The sequence below is a fragment of the Xenopus laevis genome, chromosome 3S (assembly GCF_017654675.1).
Source record: "Xenopus laevis strain J_2021 chromosome 3S, Xenopus_laevis_v10.1, whole genome shotgun sequence".
NCBI classification, from domain to species: domain Eukaryota; kingdom Metazoa; phylum Chordata; class Amphibia; order Anura; family Pipidae; genus Xenopus; species Xenopus laevis.
In genome coordinates, this window is record NC_054376.1 from 53,951,523 (window position 1) to 53,965,457 (window position 13,935).

A 13,935-nucleotide genomic window follows, 5' to 3' on the forward strand; every position below is an offset into this window, starting at 1 on the left:
GCAAATCACATGGGTTTATATGCCACAGTCTCTTAGTTTAAGGAACCTTTACTTTTGTGCCAGAACAGAGACTGAAGACCATGGCTATTGTAGAGGGGACTACATCCTCAATCCAAGAGCAGTTTCATACAACTCAGCAATGTACAGCTTCTAACTTTTGTTGAGCTGCAATGAATTTTACCATTGGAAGCAGATTTGCTTGTTGTCTATTAATATGAGGAGATACAAAGATGGTTGCTCTGACTAGAAATCTCATCTACACACTCCACTCAATTTAAAGTGACATAAAAGGGAAAAGGACTTCAAGGACGTGTGCAAAATGCATTTAAATATTCAACTGTTCAGTTCTGCTTTGTGTAACGACAAGTTTTACACTTACTATTCATATGTTTTTTTGTTATAGTAAAAGAGGAATATATTAATATTTGCTGAATATAATGTAGGGGATCCTTTCACTGTTTTTCTGTCTGTGACATCATCCAGCCCAGTTACAGACTGGAGAGCCATCCGATTGGCTGGGCGCCCCAGTGCATCCTTGGGAGAGAGGGAGTGCCTGACTTTGAAGCCATTTGTACAGGGTCTCCAACAGAGATTAACAGGTGTTGTATGCTGCAACATCCAGCCAGAACCAGTTTGTGTGAGACTGTCTAGTGTAGAGAAGCTGCTGTATCTGTAGAAGTACAGAAAGAGCCCATCCTGTTCTCTGCCAAGCTGTTAGAGACTCAGGAGGAGAAAGGTGCCACTGGTGAGATTGATCCTGCTGCAGAGCTGCCTGTAATCTCCAGCGTGACTGCCTCTAAGAGCACCTCCGGTGAGTGAGCCACCCAAGGGAGGATACTGGCAAGGAAACAAGCGGGGGTTCCAATTTGAGGACAGGTCTAATGCATTTACCTGCTATGTGGGAGCGGCTGCTATGTTCCAAAGGGAGAGGTCCTTTTGGGAAAGGTAGTGCTACCTGGGGTATAACTCTGGGGAAGGGTCATTCCATTTAAACTGAACTGTGTGGTTATTAACTCCTTCCAGAGGATTGGGACTTTGATAAATAAAAGGACTGTGTTGGAGAAACAGGTACCTAATAGTGAGATAGGTAGGTCCCACGTGTCCCCAGTGCAGGAGTGCATTGTGTATTAGATTGCCCAAGTTCTTTCACTACTGTTTTATATAAAGTTTATATTTGTTTCATTTGCAAACTGTGTGTTTTTGTTCCATAGGTGGAGGCTCTGCGCTGTAAATCCCAGTTCCCAGTACTTTCCATATGCAAAGGGACTCAGGGCCCCTGGATTGCCAATGGTTTATTTCTATTTAAAGAGACAGTAACCAAATTATGGTTACAATACTATATATATCTAGATGCTATTTGTCCATGTGCCTCAGCATAGCATTCATGTGCTTGCTCTTTCAGAATTGTCTTACTTTTACACTCATTCGCTAAAACTTGCTAGGGGTAATTTATAAATAGCGGCCAAATTTGCACCCACGGCAACCAATCTGCTTTCGGTGTTCAACCTGCAGCTTGAAAAAACAATGACTGATTGGCTACTAAGTCACTGGCCGTTACATGCTTACCCGTATTTTGTAAGCAACAGAGCTTTTTGTCTGGATATAATAAATGTACTCCAATCAAGAGAAGAACTTCATAATGAAAAGGAGGAAAGAGGCAGATATTGTAGCCCTGAGATGTAATTCTATATAATTTGCAGTTGAGGGCACCCTTATTCTATCTTACATTTATAAAAAAAAGGCACTTTTTTCTGAGCCTTGCCTTTGTACAGTATGTGATGCAGAAAAATACAATTGACAGTTTGTACAGTTTAAGCTTCACATTAAAATCCCCTCCCAGTACCAATGAATATCTTGACTATAACATTATATATAAACTGAATTGTATAGAAAATTGAAGATCAGTCGACATTCATGGTTAAATGTACTAAAAGGACAGAAAATAAGGCTGCTGATATTTTTTCCATGTTTGTACTCTTACTTATAGAATGCCTTATGCTTTTCATGCATATTTCTATAAATTTTGAAGAGTACAGAAAAGAGAGAGAGAATAGTGTGGACTTGGGGTTAGGGCATTTTGGTACATGTAAAGTAAAAATAAGAACCAAAAATTCCTTTTTTGCAAGTCAGTTTTCCCTGCTTGGTGTTCTGAGCAGCATTTTTCAAATAGAAAAAACAAAAAAGAAATGATCTTCTGCTGCTGCTATCTATCTGCTGCAACAAGCCAACATACAGTATGTAACTGTGCCCAATGTGCTTTCGCTTTCATTTGACTTCTTTGCAATATCATTTGTACACATAAAACACTCAAATAATAGTTGTCAGGGGGAGGGGTTGACATAAAATGTGACACCAGCATAAGGGGCATGTTATGGACACATGAAGCCAATCAGTGGATCTCCATTATGAAGCTGCCAATATATTTACACACAGGGACCTGAATTTGCCTTTTGTGCTTGTATCTGGCCTCCCCTGTACTAAATTTCACTATACATGTAACAGCAAGGGTTAAGGTTTGCGTTAAAGGAAAAGTGTCACTAGTGACGCATCATGCGACTTCTTTTTAAAGGTGGGGGTTACAAAATGTTTTTTACCTATGACTACATGTGGAGACACACGAAACGCGTTAGGTGATACCTGATGTGAAATAAAGACTTCCTTTTGATCTAACGCTGCGTCTGAGAAGTTGCTGGAGTGCGTGCCTAAGGTGGATTTGTGAAGTGAAGTATTCTCCCCTGTACAGCACTACTAAATATTCATTCCAGCAGTTCTATATACCATGTCTGGATTATCCAGCTAATACTCAGTTGCAATTCTTCTCTGATAAACCAATGAACTATTCATGTTCATCAATTATGATTGATTGCAATGCTCCAAAAGTCAATGAAGAATCACATATCAAGGGCTTTGGAAAGATGAGACATTTCTGGCCCATCTGCTTCTTCTAAGTATTACTTCAGATCAAATAGCTTTACAGCTCACAAAATTCTAAACATTGAATAAATGCAGAGTCCCTTCGATGATTAGGAACCAAGAGATAATAACATTGTTTGCCTTTGCATTATTCCAGGATTACCCAGCTGTTTGGAGTTATCAGTGTTAAATTACTGTAGGTGCAAAGGGAAACTGGGCATTTTCATCACAATTCCTTGTCACCATGGCATAAGACTTCTGACCTGCCACAGATCACTTACAACAAACTTTAGTGCAATTATTTTCTTCAAATGTATAGCAGTGCACATCATGTCCCACTGTGCATCTTATTCAAGTCATTGTGGCACAATCCAGAGGTACTGGCTATTTGACCTGCTGCTGCCAACAGTTAAAATGACCTGGGCATAGTTTTACACTGACTGGGTCACATTCTAGACAAGGAGGTATAGTTGGTTATTAGGACTGTTACAAGTATAAACATCAGAGCATTATTACATAATCATATTGGGTAGTGCTTATATGGATACAGATTGCTGTGTGCATTTTGCCCATAGCTTTTTCAAAGGGGATCAAAAAAAGCTCTGAAATGCGCATTGGGGTGGACTTAAAGCAATGTTAAGATGAGGACTAAAGGATTGTGCAGAGCCAGGTGGTTGCCTTCATTGTAGGCTCTCAATTTTGTGAAATTAATTATTTTTGCTAATGCCGGAAGGCAACTGGGGCATTTGGTATACATTTCTGATTGATCAATACTTATCACCTACTAGCATTATTTGTATGGGAATCTTTTTTGAATCCCTTTAGTGAAACGAATTGATTGATGCTACACCTAACACATTGCTCATATGTCCAGTTTTTTAATATGTATGTGTATTTTAAATTCTGCATAAATAAAGTGTATTTTACCTAATATATTCCCAGTAGTGAGACCCCCTGTTTAAGTAATTCTCTGCTATATGAATTCTTTTCTTCTTAAATGTATTTTAACTTTACTTTGGGGGGGGGGGAGCTCTGGGCGAACTTTCCCTTAAAATATACTGGTTAATTATATGAATGTTGCACCTCTAGCTGCAGCTTTGGGATATTTTTTTCTTATCCAGATATAAATATATTATATTTTTGCAGCTTGTAGCCCTGCAGCTGTTGGGTATCACAGATTCACAGGTCATAGTATAACAACAGCTGGGGGGTTGTCAGCTGAAAACTCCTAATTTTGTAGTTTTTTTTATCTTTGACAACATACATGCATTCTCCTGGGCTCCCAGATTCTGGAATTTTCACTTCATCTCAACCAATAGCCTCTCTTATCTGTCTTGTAGGCTTTACAGTGATTGGCTTTACAATTCACACGGCAGCCAATCATTACTAAACTGTTTATGGCTTCACTGGATAACCTTGAGGTTCATCTCCAAAGACTATCCCCACCAAACTTCTGTGCTCAAACTCCCAGCCAATGGTATCATTGTTCCTTACCTGGGCATGCTACAGCTATAAGGTTACATTATAGCAACTAGTGATGTATGGGTTGACCCAAAACCTGTTGTGACCCATGGGTTGACCGGCTGGTTGGGTTAAAATTTGGCCAACCATTGTGGGTTGGAAGTGGGTGTAGGTCAGACCGAGGACGTACACTCCTCCTCTGCTGTTGTAAAGTCCATGTCTTGGAACCAGAAGTGTGCACAGAAGTAGGGTACAGAGAAAGGTGACATGGATTCAGGCCAGGTGCAGGTCCTACAATGGCTGGTTGGGCAGATATGGGTTGAAATTTGCCCAACCGTTGTGGATTGGGACTGGCTATTGGTCAGACTGGAGAAGTACACTACTCCTCTGCTTCCAAAGATTGAGTGTCTTGGAACCAGAAGTGTGCACAGTAGTAGAGTAAAGAGAAAGGTTACATGGACTCAGGTCGGATGCAAGTCCTACAATAGCAACCTTTGCACATTAGGATCAGGTATGAGTTGAGTTTTTCTTGACCTGCAAATCACTAACAGCAACAACCTGTGGTTTACGTTAAATGTGTAATTTAAGCAGATTCAGACGGAACAAACCTGGTCTATCAAGAAACTACAAACTTGGGTGAAAATTAGTTGTTCATCCAATCATGTGATTTTTTTTTAATAATATGCTTTTGTCACCCTTCCCCTTTTCTTTTTTCCCACTGCTGTTTTCCTCTGTGCTTCCCTTCATACTCTCATATCTTTTCTTGATTTTATCTCATCTTTCATTTGCCCTCTAACACCCATTTTTCATGACCAAGCATGTACATATTGCTCATACACATTTTACTTTTTAATTCTTCAGGAAAAGGAGTTTATTGTGGCAGAATCAAATTCACCAAACAGCAAAGTCCAATAAGACAATCACATTAAATATTTATCAGCAGATTAATTAGATCTGGATTTATTTGGCACAGCCTTTCCGACAAGCTCAGAAAAAAAGTGGGCTTAAAAGAATAAACAGTTAATCGAAACTATCAGTTAAGAGAAACTATCTTGTTTATTCAACATTTTCACTTACCATATGTTTGCAGAAGTATCATTAAAAAAGTAATTCATTATGAGGACGAGGCTTTTAAGCATTGTGCTGAGGACCTAAGATCATGCCCTGGAACTGCTGACTGTCAGCATTTAGTTCATCGTTAGGAGCTTTATGGGAGACAGGGTGATAAGGGAAAGTGTCCCATTAATTCACAAATTGTCTTAAAAACCAAAATCACTACACTGTGTCTTAATAATTCTCGTGTTTACTTTGCAAAAAGCTTTGACCATTGGTCAGCTGTGTTCTGTACACATTCAACTTGATTAATGTGGCCTCAGCACTTGTGTGGGCAGCATATTTGCAGCAATCTCTCTCTGAAGTCAGCATGGAAGCAGGTGCCTTGGGGAGCAGAGGGGACTCAAGGCAGCAGAGAAGGTTGACATGCTGTCTGAGGAATAAACACTATAGATACAAGTGATGCCATCCAGCTGATGTTTAACCAGAACTTATCATACTTGCTGGGAGTTTAAATCGCCGAGAAATGATGACACAAAATAATATCATAAATGAATGTATGACATTTTGTACCAAATGTTACAGTTTTATTTTTTTTTGGTATTATTTTTCTTTTTTTTTTGCTTCAATAGCTTTCCTGCTAAAGTAAAAAACAAATTGACCCCCAGCCTGACCATACATTTTAAGCACTTCTCATAGAATACAAGCTCTTTAGGGCAGGGGCCAACTGTGTAGTTGAAATTCCTAGCATTTTGTTTGTGTTTATGCAGTGCATACCATAGCTCTGCTCTGCACTTGTGGTGCTATATAAATAAATGCATATAATACCAGCTTATTAAAAGTCTTACATTTATAGATTTGTTTTTACAATAAAGGGCCTTTAAATATCCTGCTTGTTCAAAAAGAATGTTATATTTAAACAGGCTAGGAATAGAGAATTGTCCTGAGAACAGATGAGCAAAATCAAATTAGGCCTGATGGTTTCCAGATGAAAGATTCTGAAGGAGCATGGCTGATATTCTTCTCTGATGACAGGCTCGTGCTTCATTAATGCAACCTATCTAACTGTAATGGAATCCGAAGGTTCTTACCTGCATGGCGTCCAAGATGGCGACCAAGATGGCGTCCCCCTGCTCCACCATGTGGTCCCTGCTGGTCGCAGGCCATCAACGTCAAGATCGAGTCGCCCAGGGATTGGTCGCCGGCGACGGAACGGACGCCGGCGTCAGAATCGGGCGCCGGCGTCAGGACGTCAGCGTGGGGACGCTGGCGTCTGCGTCTGACGCCAGTGCGTCAGTTTTTGGCGCCAAGCCCAGGACTATTTTTACCCCATTCCCCTTTTCTTCATTGCCCGATTATAGGTTCCTTTACTGTGTTCCTGGGTGTTATCATTCTGCTATATTTTCCTGTGTACCGTTTATTGCCTGTTTCCTGGACTTTGCTGATTGCCGCCTGAACTGACCCTTTTGCTTGTATTTGACGATTCTTCTGGATAAACCCTTTCTGTACTGCGAACCTGGTCTGGTCTCCTCTTTGGTCCTTACTATTACTGTGCCTTCGGGCCCGTTACAGTATAATCGGGCCATGGACCCTGCGGAGGAGACGCAAGTTACGCCCGATGTCTACCAAGCTGTCCGAGGATTGTCTTCTCGTCTTCTCTCTTACGAGAACCAGCAATCTCAGTTCAGTCAAGTCCTTCTGGCGATTCAGGAGAAGCTGTCCGCATTCCCGTCAGCGGCCCACACCCCTGTTCCAAGACCTGCTACACCGGTATGTGTCCCTGAGCCCCGCATACCTGCACCCCCTCTGTATTTCGGCGATCCGGAAGCATGTCGCGGATTCACCATCCAGTGTGAAATCCAATTTGCTCTGCTTCCCGGCCAGTATGTCTCAGAGCGTGCTAAGGTGGGCTTCATCATCTCTCGGTTACAAGGGAAGGCTCTGGAATGGGCATCACCACTCTGGGAAAAGCAAGATCCAGCCATTGACGATGCAAAAGCCTTCATCCGGGATCTCCGCACTGTGTTTGACGCGCCAGGTCGGTCTGCCTCGGCTTCTGCTCGGTTGTTCCAGTTACAGCAGGGAACTCGCTCTGTGCCGGAATACGCCATAGAGTTTCGTACCTTGCTGGCAGAAACATCCTGGAACAACGACAGTTATCACGCTGCCTTCTACAACGGCCTGGCAATGCGTATCAAGAATGACCTAGTGTCCCGCGAGATCCCTTCTTCTTGGAAGACTTGGTTTCCTTGGCTGTAAGAGTCGATACCCGGCAGAGGGAACATCTTGCTGACTGTGAGCGGGTCTGGAAATCGCAGAGGTCTCAACCAGCTTTAGCTCCTCGCTTCCAGAGACCCATACTACCTCCCCAGTCTACTTCTACTTCTTCTGTTTCTCCTCCTCTGCCCGCCAAGAAGCAAGTACAGATTGGTCGCTCTCATCTGTCTGATCAGGAGAAACTTCGTAGAAAGGCTACTGGACTTTGTTTATATTGTGGGGGCAAGGCTCACTTCGCTCTAGAATGCCCCATTAAGCCTGGAAACGCCAGAGCCAAGGTTGGGGAAACTATTCTGGGAGGAATTGTTCCCTCTCCACAGTCTTCTGCCCATCGATTTCTTCTTCCTGTGCAAATCCAATGGGGCCCCCGGAAAGTCTCCCTGCAAGCCTTCCTTGACTCTGGGGCCGCTGGAAACTTTATGGACAAGGTCTTCGCTGCTAATCACGCTATTCCTCTTCAGCCCATGGCGAATCCTCTTCGAGTCCTTGCCATCGATGACCGTCCTCTGTCTTCTGCAATCATTTCCTTGTCTACACAAGAACTTTCGCTTAAGGTGGGCACTATGCACTTGGAGAGACTGTCCTTTCTTATTATTGACTGCCCTTCCACTCCAATAGTTCTGGGGCTTCCATGGTTGTGTACCCATAACCCAGTCATTGATTGGACCTCCTCACAAGTCTCCCATTGGAGTCCTTATTGCCAGCAGAATTGTTTGCCTGCTGCGCCCCTTGTCAAAGTTTCTTCTGTGTCTTCGAATCCTTCTCTTCCTCCCGTTTATCAGACCTTCTCCGATGTCTTCAACAAAGGCTCTGGAAGCTTTTGAATCCCTTAAAGAAGCCTTTTCATCTGCACCAATTCTCAGGCACCCGGAACCTCTTCTACCCTTCTTCCTCGAAGTCGATGCCTCTGATGTGGGAGCGGGAGCAGTTTTGTCTCAAAGGTCCTCTTCCGACGGTAAATTACATCCCTGTGCTTTCTTTTCCAAGAAATTCTCTTCTTCTGAGCAAAACTACGATGTTGGGAATCGTGAACTACTTGCTGTCAAGTTGGCCCTGGAGGAGTGGAGGCATCTACTGGAAGGGTCTTCTGTTCCTGTAACCATCTTTACCGACCACAAAAACCTCGAATTCATCCAGTCCCTCAAACGTCTCAATCCACGACAAGCCAGATGGTCTTTATTCTTTTCCCGTTTCAACTTCATCATCACCTTTCGTCCTGGCTCTAGAAACAGAAAGGCTGATGCCCTGTCCAGAAGTTTCATTTCCAAAATGCCTAGTTCCGAGGTTCCTGAACCCATTGTGCCTTCTTCCAAGATTATCGCTGCCTTATTTCCGTCCTTGGCTTCGCAACTCCTCTCTGCCCAGACCTCGGCTCCTGGAAATGCCCCCTTGGGGGTTGCTTTTGTTCCTCCAGATTGTCGTCAGTCCATTTTGTCCCAAGTCCACACCTCTAAGCAAGCCGGTCATCCGGGAATTGAAAAAACCACGGAACTACTTTCACGCCTGGTGTGGTGGCCATCCATGAGAAAGGACGTCAGAGACTTTGTTTCTTCCTGTGCCACCTGTGCTGTCTCTAAATCTGGACATTCCTCCCCCAAGGGTCTTCTCTTGCCATTACCCATCCCATCTCGCCCTTGGACTCATTTGGCGATGGATTTCATTGTCGACCTGCCCTTATCCTCCGGCCACACTGTCATCTGGGTGGTGATCGATAGATTTAGCAAGATGGCCCATTTCACTCCTCTTCGAAAATTGCCTTCTGCTCCTGAACTCGCTGAACTGTTTATTAAACACATTTTTCGTTTACATGGTTTCCCTGCCGAGATTGTGTCAGATCGAGGTTCTCAATTTGTCTCTAAGTTCTGGAGAGCTCTGTGCAAGGTTCTTAATATTTCTCTTCAGTTTTCCTCAGCTTATCACCCACAGTCTAATGGTGCCGCTGAACGGGTCAACCAGGCTTTGGAGCAGTTTCTTCGGTGCCACGTGTCCCTGTGCCAGGATGATTGGTCGGATCTTCTTCCCTGGGCTGAGTTCGCTCATAATAACGCTTTGCATTCCTCTTCTTTGAAATCTCCATTCTTCTGTGTATATGGTCGGAACCCGTTGGCCTTCCCTCAGGATCTTCTTCTTACCAACGTTCCTGCGGCCAACGACCAAGCTGCTCACATGTCGGCTATCTGGCAGGCTACTTCCTCTAATTTGGAAAAGAGTTCTTTGGTTCAGAAGAGGTTCGCCGATAAGAAGAGAGTTCCTTCCCCACCATATGCTCCTGGTGACAAGGTTTTTCTTTCCACCCGCAACATTCGCCTCAAGATTCCCACTCCCAAGCTTGGTCCTAAATTCATTGGTCCTTATCCTATCATCGAAGTTATCAATCCGGTGGCGGTCCGTCTTCAACTTCCTCCCGAGATGCGGATTCCTAATGTCTTTCATGTTTCTTTACTTAAGCCTGCCATGTCTTGTTCCTCTTCTTCTTCCCCCCAGCTCCTGTCCTGGTTGATGGTCACCAAGAGTTCGAGGTCAAGAGGATTCTGGATTCCCGCTTTTCCAGGGGCACTCTTCAATATTTAATCGAATGGAAGGGTTTCGGTCCAGAGGAGTGTTCCTGGGTAAAAAACTCGGATGTCCATGCACCTACCCTGGTCCGTAAGTTCCACAGACTGTTCCCTTCTTCCCCCAGTCTCGGTGGTCCTGAGGCCCCCCCTAAGGAGGGGGGTACTGTAATGGAATCCGAAGGTTCTTACCTGCATGGCGTCCAAGATGGCGACCAAGATGGCGTCCCCCTGCTCCACCATGTGGTCCCTGCTGGTCGCAGGCCATCAACGTCAAGATCGAGTCGCCCAGGGATTGGTCGCCGGCGACGGAACGGACGCCGGCGTCAGAATCGGGCGCCGGCGTCAGGACGTCAGCGTGGGGACGCTGGCGTCTGCGTCTGACGCCAGTGCGTCAGTTTTTGGCGCCAAGCCCAGGACTATTTTTACCCCATTCCCCTTTTCTTCATTGCCCGATTATAGGTTCCTTTACTGTGTTCCTGGGTGTTATCATTCTGCTATATTTTCCTGTGTACCGTTTATTGCCTGTTTCCTGGACTTTGCTGATTGCCGCCTGAACTGACCCTTTTGCTTGTATTTGACGATTCTTCTGGATAAACCCTTTCTGTACTGCGAACCTGGTCTGGTCTCCTCTTTGGTCCTTACTATTACTGTGCCTTCGGGCCCGTTACACTAACATTTTAGTTACAATTTTACTTATTTGTATTTAAAAGAGGGCTGGAGTGATTTACATTCTTGTATGGCTATTCTGGTCAGTTTTACCTCCTTTTCTACTGAATGTACAATTACTTTGGGTTGTTTCCTTTAGTCATATTACACTGTAGGATCAGTCAGTATGTTACAAAGATTTATCAGTCTTTCATATGGGTGTATCAGTCAGAACAGACAAATGAATTAGTGTGTAAAGCTGGCCATAGATGTAAAGGTTTTTAAAGGATCCAATCGTTATCGTGAGACCACGATTATCTCAAAATGATCGTTTAAATGTATGCTGTGTCCATCAACTAAAAAGACCATTTTCAGCAATACTGAAGAGTAGCTGCCTGCTGGGCCCTGCAAACATAGATAGATTGCACTGGGACCAATAAAGATTTTTAAACCTGGCCGATCAATTTTCTGACAGATGTCGGACGAAAAATCGTAAGATGTACGATCGTTCGAATCCCACTAACCACACGATAATTTGATGGATTGGTCAGACTTCGCTAAAATCGGTCGTTCACCAAAGAAGAATCGTCGCGTCTATGGGGACCTTAATGTGTAAGGTAAATACGGTCAGTTCTAGTTTGGCCACCAGGTTGCGCTGTTTGGTTGAGAAATCCTCCGAGATAAGTTCTATAAGGGTAGAACTACACAGGTGTTTTGACATCCGATACCTTCCGATGCGACACGGGGTAGCGCAGGCTTCACGTCGGATGCGCCAAATCTAGGGTAAGTAATAGGAATGTTGGACGTTGTCAGATGCACGCTGCAACAACGTCCGACATTCCTATTTCTTACCCTAGATTCGGCGCATCCAACGTGACGCCTGCGATGCGTCGTGTCAGAACGGAAGGTATCAAATGTCAAAACACCTGTGTAGTGCTAAGGGCAAAGATACATGGAGCTACTAGTAGCAGCTACTTGTCACGCCTACAAAAATAGTAGTGATAACAGGCTTTGCTAAGGCACAGTGGGGGTCATTTATAAAGTTTGCGTAGTGCATATTTATTTGCAAAGGGTTGTATTGACCATGCTTTTCCTGAAAGCTAAAATATTGCACTTCACTTTTTTTGTGAATTCGCATTGTGCATAAAGAGAGTCAGCAGCCGGCTAGATAGCTGAACAGTTGAAACTCTGATGAGGAGAGAAAGAAAGACCAGTGTACTGGTGGTACCTCGCCCAGTTAGGGATCAATGGAAAGGGGGACTAGATGAGATAGGACAGAGTGTCTCGAATGCAAGGCTGACCCCTATGTTGAAAGTCTGTAAAAGTACAGCATCCCTGACTTTAAGAGAGAAGCTGTTATTAAGGGAAATCATGGAACGTATTATTGTATAACTGTGCTAGTGATATAAACTGTTCAACTATGGTGTTGTGAGTAGGGTTGCCACCTTTATTGTTTCGGAAAAACGTGAGGCGGGCCGGTGATGTCTGGGGCAGGACTGTGATGTCTGGGGGCGGGCCGGGTGATGTTGGAGGCAGGGCAGTGATGTCAGGGGTGGAGTAGATGATCTAGGGGGCAGGGTGGGTGCTGTAGGGGGCTGGACTGATGTTGACTTCTGCCAACCAGCCCGGCCCCCTACCCCTCACCTCTTTCACCGGATTTCCTATGGAAACCCATGGAAGAGGCTGGGCGATTTTGTTTTTAAATTTATAGGCACCCGAGGGCCGCCCCCGAAAACCTGCTGCCCTAGGCACAGGCCTTCATATAAATACGCCCCATGACAGGTGGCAACCCTATCTGTGAGAACCTCCAATTTATTCATAACTAGTGAGTACAACAGGTTCCTTGAACTGACTGTGGTGTGATACTCAGCCAGATTACTCAAGAAGGGCATGGGCAGTGATGTTACAAGTGGAACATGGGCAAACAAGTCACTGATATAGGTAAATTAGTCAATATAGGTGAATTGGTCAAGGATATAGCTAAATCTGTCAGTGATATGGGTGCAAGTCGTTAATACAGTCAAATCAGTTGATCAAATGATATAGGTGGATGAGTTAGTAGCATGGGCAAACCAGTCAAACAAGTAGGTGAATCGGTTAGTTACAAGGACAAATCAGTGAGCGATATAGGTGGATCAGCCAGCAGCACAGGCATATCAGTCAGTACCACAAGCAAAAATTGTGATATATGTGGATCACTGAGTAACACAGGTGAATCAACAAGTGGGTAGATCTGTCTTTTGTACAGGCAAATCAAGTAATGGCACAGGTTACTAGAATATCACAGTCACTATAACCCAACCCCTTCAAGACTGACCTGAGTTGCTAATCCTCCCATCACATCTGTAAAGATCTTGTGTTGCAGGCCAGTCCCTCCATCCTTGCTGCTGCTTCGTACAATGAGCACAGACTATTCCAGCACTGAACGAGTTGACGCTTCAATATGCCAAGAGATGCAAATTACTTTTAAATGAGCACAGGGAACAGCAATGAAAACAAATGAATCACATTACAGGTGTCTGTGTGGACGGTTAAATGGATCCAAAGCTCCATTTTGAGAATTTTAACAGCTGTCAACCTTAAAACACCCATCTGGGAATATGAAGTCTGAAGAAATCTTATAGGTTACTAATATGAGGTGTGTGATTCCACTTGGACTGGGAATCACAGCAGTGAGGTATATGCAGTTCATGGCTTGTTGTCTCTTACATGGCTGCTTGACTGGCCTGATTTGCGAATGCCTTTTTTTCTTATTTATTTGGCCTGTAAAGAAAAATGTTGAAAGCACAGAATGGAATTGAATTCTGGAATTCACTCTTTGCAATTTGGAAGGCTTAGGAAAATGTAGGGCAAGATGCCATTTTCCAGTGCAATGTGCAATTTAACTTGGATTTGCATTTTAAACTGTTCTTTTCACCTACTGTGCTGTGTGCTGCTTTTAATTCTCTTTTCAGACCACCTTATTTTCTACCAAATTAACTCCTTGAAATATAAACATTCCATATAAACATTCAATGTCAGTGCCAAAGAG

At 43.8% G+C, this 13,935-nt stretch overlaps 1 protein-coding gene across 1 annotated transcript in view; it reads right to left on the reverse strand.

The window, feature by feature from the left end:
* mns1.S (meiosis specific nuclear structural 1 S homeolog) overlaps window positions 1-13,341 on the reverse strand; it is a 34,806-nt gene extending 21,465 nt beyond the window's left edge. The window contains exon 1 of the mRNA XM_041588313.1: window positions 13,222-13,341. Within this exon, the coding sequence (XP_041444247.1) occupies window positions 13,222-13,242 (21 nt within the window). The 5' untranslated portion in view covers window positions 13,243-13,341. The remainder of the gene's footprint in view (window positions 1-13,221) is intronic.
* Between the last annotated feature and the right edge of the window lie 594 nt (window positions 13,342-13,935).